The sequence below is a fragment of the Alosa alosa genome, chromosome 23 (assembly GCF_017589495.1).
Source record: "Alosa alosa isolate M-15738 ecotype Scorff River chromosome 23, AALO_Geno_1.1, whole genome shotgun sequence".
NCBI classification, from domain to species: Eukaryota; Metazoa; Chordata; class Actinopteri; order Clupeiformes; family Clupeidae; genus Alosa; species Alosa alosa.
Genome location: NC_063211.1, coordinates 2,770,521 through 2,775,520, shown reverse-complemented (window position 1 = coordinate 2,775,520; position 5,000 = coordinate 2,770,521). Strand labels below are relative to the sequence as shown.

At 44.6% G+C, this 5,000-nt stretch overlaps 2 protein-coding genes across 5 annotated transcripts in view; both read left to right on the top strand.

Moving 5' to 3' along the window:
* LOC125288642 (rap guanine nucleotide exchange factor 4-like) overlaps positions 1-749 on the top strand; it is a 49,607-nt gene extending 48,858 nt beyond the window's left edge. For all 4 annotated transcript variants that reach the window (XM_048235174.1, XM_048235173.1, XM_048235175.1 and 1 more), the window contains one exon: positions 1-749. This exon is cut by the window's left edge and continues 1,139 nt beyond it. The gene's annotated coding sequence lies outside the window, so the exon portion shown is untranslated.
* A 3,143-nt stretch (positions 750-3,892) lies between these two features.
* The window catches only part of LOC125288355 (mitogen-activated protein kinase kinase kinase 20), a 16,761-nt gene continuing 15,653 nt past the window's right edge, over positions 3,893-5,000 (top strand). Inside the window, 1 exon segment of the mRNA XM_048234655.1 lies at positions 3,893-4,077. Coding sequence (XP_048090612.1) covers positions 3,919-4,077 — 159 coding nt within the window. The 5' untranslated portion in view covers positions 3,893-3,918.

The following is a 5,000-nucleotide window of genomic DNA, read 5'->3' as shown; positions in this document are numbered from 1 at the left end:
GTTCCCCTGTGAGCCAATGGCAGTGGGTCCCCAGAAGAAAGCCACGCTCCAGTTCCCCTGTGAGCCAATGGCAGTGGGTCCCCAGAAGGAAACCCCGCCCCAGTTCCCCTGTGAGCCAATGGCAGTGGGTCTCTAGAAGGAAACCCCGCTCCAGTTCCCCTGTGAGCCAATGGCAGTGGGTCCTCAGAAGAAAGCCACGCTCCAGTTCCCCTGTGAGCCAATGGCAGTGGGTCCCCAGAAGGAAACCCCGCCCCAGTTCCCCTGTGAGCCAATGGCAGTGGGTCTCTAGAAGGCAACCCCGCCCCAGTTGTCCTGTGAGCCAATGGATGAGCAGTGGGTCCCTTTGCACTCCTCTTGTGAAGGACAGCGACCAGGCTGCCTTGACAGTGACGATGATGACGATGACGATGATGATGATGATGAAGATGATGATGATGATGATGACGTTTTGATTGCGGAACATTTATCTCCTCTGTGCTCCATTCTGTTGGGAGTTCTGTGCTAGTGTCCTATTTTCTCAGCCTTATCCTGTAGCACTACCGTACTGTTTACTGGACTGTATCTTCTTTGTAAATTGGGTTTGGTTATGTTTGTATATTGGGGCTAACAATGAAATATTATTGTTAAGTTATTATGTTTGAATCTGAAGATGGTCAGGTTTTTATTATTATTATTATTGTTATTATTATTATTATTATTATTATTATTATTATTATTATTATTACCATCATGGTAACACTTTATGGTAAGGGTACATAAATTATGAATTTATGCATTCATTAATTCATGATTTATGTATTACTTCATTCCTTAATATCTCATGAATCATCAGGAATTTACATGAGTTCAGTCTGTCATTCGTGACCTCATACATGAACAACACATCAACTAAAACATTAAGTATGGTGAGCACATCATTATGATTTATGATTTGTTAAGAATGATCATGATGATTTCTTTTTCTGCCAAAAATGTGGACATCACTACTCAAAGTCTGATTTGAACACAACTTCTCTAAACACATGCCATTGTTCACACTTTAGTTGAGGGGCCACAAACATGATGAAATCATGAGTAATTAACCTTAGATTTATGTAATCATGATGATCATGCTTAAGACATCATAAATCATAATGATGTACCCACCGAACCTAATGCTTTAGTTGATGTGTTGTTCATGCATGAGGTCATGAATGAGAGACTATGAACTCATGTCCATTCCTGATGATTCAGAAGATATAAAGGAATGAATTAATGCATAAATCATGAATTAATTAATGCATGAATTTTTGATAATTCATGTACCTTTACTGTAAAGTGTTACCATCATTAGTATTATTTCCTTTGTTAGTCTGCTTTCCAGAAGTGTCTGTGAAATGTTCTGACTGCTATGAAAATGTGTCCTTCATGTGTACATAAAGATCAGATTAAATGTACTCAAACATTTATTTGTATGTATTTCTCGACTTCATGCTGTGTCCGCCACTTTTTTATGTGTGTGTGTGTGCATGTAAATACCGGTAAGCATTCTTATAATATACAGTTATATGGGTGTTTAGGATCTTCAGAATGTTTACATATGGTTACTGAGACTTGTACAAATAAACAAAAACATAAAATAAATAAAATCAAATAGAAAATAGAATGGTTGTGTGGAAACCGTTCTTGTTACCAGTAGCCTATAGTTTGGCTTTCTCTCTATGTGCTGGTGAGGGAAACTCTGAAAACAGTCCTTCCCCATACCCCTATTCTGTTTCATAGTTACTGGAAATGGCAATAAAATTAAATCATCCATTAAATTCATGAGCGTGGCCATAGAGTGGTGCTATTGTCTTGCGCATAATGAGCGCGCCTGCGAGAGACTCGGCTCTATCGCGTGCCCTGTTATGGAAGTGGAGTAACACGAGACAAAGGGCTCGCGCATCACTTTATGACCAGGGTTCCGAAACAGCGCGAGTCTGCTTGGACAGCGCCGTTGAAAACTCAAGTAAAGGGTATGTCTTTTCATTTTAAAGTGACTTGATTACTTTATATGTTGCCACAGATGTTGTCAGTTGTTTTTTCCGCACCTGTTAACAACTTTTGCAAAGTAACGTTTCCGTTATCTGAGATGGCCCTCTTGTGTGAGCGCTCTACCGTGCGCGCAGCAAATCCATGCGATGACGGACATGCAGTAGGAACAGTAAACAACAAATGGACGTTGCAAAATGTCCAAATAGAGATTCCTTCATTTAGGAATAGTGCGTAATATCGTTACGGGCATGCTACTTGTGAGAATAATAATAAAAAAAAAGGTTCCCGTTCGTACTCACTTAAGAAGTGGAAAGTTGCTAAGCCAGTTCCCAGATAGTACCGGGACCGGGTTTGGCTCTGATCCAGTGAGGTCGGCCCGCGCCAGAACCGAGCCGCAGAGGCGCCAGACTTTATCCGTTCTCTCCGTTGGGCCAGAATAGAACGACATGAATGAAAATCTCAACGGATGTGTCATTTCAAGTTAGCGTCGCTTCTGCTCGGTGTTCATTGTGATCCCCTAATGTATTTTTGGTGGGGGTTGACCTGTCAGAGATTCTTTGATCTGTGACACACCGGGACCTCTATGTAGCTGATGTCATTGTCCTCGCGCCTAGCTGATGATTTGTGAGTTGTTTTTAGAGGCTGATGCGTGTGCGTGCGTTTGTGTGTGTGTGTGTGTGTGTGTGCGCGCGCGCAGGCGCGCGGATGGGAATGGGGGTGAAATGTGTGGGGGTGTTAGTTGACGGGGGTCTGGTCTCTCTCAATGCACGGTGGTCTGTGTTTACGGGAGAGGGAACCTCGGCTGAGCGTTATTTCAGGGCAGCAGTGACGCTTGTTCTGGAACCGTCTGGAATAAAGTAGAGAATCCAACGCCGGTGACATCAGGGACGGCGCATTTCCATAAGTTCAGTTTAGTTTAGTCTGCAGGCTCACGGCACAGCCGACAGACCTCTCTTCGCAGGCCTTTTATTCAAACATGTATTATTTACGAACTGAGAGCAACTGAGTCAGGCCTGGAGGAGAACGCAGGACGTATCATCCAAAAAGGTACTTTTTAGTGGCTTTTTTCCGGTTGGCTCCACTGCTCAGAGCAGATGAGTTTATGCGAGTGGAGAGTGCAGATCCTTGGAAACACTTATTTTCAGATCCTAGGAAACACTTGTTCCTCCAGTGGCCAGTGTGTGTGTGTGTGTGTGTGTGTGTGTCTGGTCCTGGGGTCAGAGTGGAGTTTTGTAAAGTCCCTGCCCATACTCCCTGTTTCTCCCTATTTTTATCCCTGTACCTTTATCAGGTCTGCTCATGTATCTTTCTCTTTTCTCACTCTTTGATCACTCTCTCCATGTGTGTGTGTGTGTGTGTGTGTGTGTGTGTGTGTTTTTATCACTCGCTCCATATCTGTGTTTTACTTCTCTCTCTCTGCTGATCATTTCTTTCTGCCACATAACTCCCATTGCCCTGCTTTCTGTTTCTTCATGCTGTCTATTCCTTCACCTCATCCCTCCACTCTCCCACTCTCTCTCTCTCTCTCTCGCTCTATCTCTCTCTCTCTCTCTCTACCTATCTCTCTCTTGCTCTATCTCTCTGTCTCTCTCTGTGTGTTAAAAATTATTTGTGCAATTCTGTTCTTTTTAATCTTAGGATGTGTGGGTTCATTAGGATGTCTGGATTGTGATTGTACTGGATTGTGACACATGTACACTGTATCACACGTGGGACAGTGAGGAGTCCTGATGTGATAATTGATCCAATTAAACAGATTCAATAAGTTATAAGTTAAATGTTAAACCTCTCTCTCTCTCTCTCTCTCTCTCTCTCTCTCTCTCCTCTATCTGTCTGTCTCTCTCTCTCTATGTCTGTCTCTCTGCAGTGTTTTGAGGTGTGTGTGTGTGTGCGTGGCAGTATGAGATGTCGTCCCTCAGCTCTTCGTTCGTGCAGATCCGTTTCGATGACATCAGCTTCTACGAGAGTTGTGGCGGAGGCAGCTTTGGGAGTGTGTACCGCGCCCACTGGCTCTCCCAGGACAAGGAGGTGGCTGTCAAAAAGCTCCTGAAGATCGAAAAGGAGGTATATGTGTGTGTGGTGGTGATGGTGGTGGTGGTGTGCGTGTGTGTGTGTGTGTGTGTGGGGGGGGGGGGTTGTGTGTGTGGGAGTTCATTTCTGTATGTTTGTTCATTGGAATGAGTGTGTGGTGTAATGAATGTGTGTATTGCTTTGTGTTGACCAGGTGTACTGTGTGTGGACTATATTGTTACCCTCCTGCAGTCCTTTATGTGTGTGTGTGTGTATGTCGGGGGTGGAGGGGGGCTTTTGTGTGTATATGTGTGTTTGTGTGTGTGTTTGGGTATTTTCGTGTATGTGTCTGTGTGTGTGTGTGTGTGTGTGTGTGTGTTGACTGCAGGGTGAGTTTGGTGTCAGCCCCGACTGTTGTAGGTTTGTCTTTGACAGAGAGTAAAGAGGGGAACAATGATCGTCAGAGTGTCAAATATAGCATGTGTGTGTGGCTCTGCACAGAGCGCAGGTTACAGTACCCAGCCAGTCTGTGTGTGTGTGTGTGTGTGTGTGTGTGTGTGTGTGTGTGTGTGTGTGTGTGTGTGTGTGTGTGTGTGATGCGTGTGTGTGTGTGTGTGTGTGTGTGTGTGTGTGTGTGCTTGTGTGTGTGTATGTATGTAGGAGCACCCAGCCAATCTGTGTGTGTGTGTGTGTGTGTGTGTGTGTGTGTGTGTATGTATGTATTTATTTAGGAGTATCTGTGTGTGTCTGTGTGTGTGTGTGTGTGTGTGTGTGTGTGGGTGTGTGTGGGTGTGTGTCCGTGTGTGTGTGTGTGTGTGTGTGTGTGTGTGTGTGTGTGAGGGGACACGCAGGAGTCTGTGCATGCACCCCCACCTTATTGCAGAGGAAGACGGATGGTAGGGGACGTGGTGGATTGTGAGTGAAGGCCAAAGTAATGTAACAAAGTGAATGGAGATCAAGTGTGTGTGTGTGTGTGT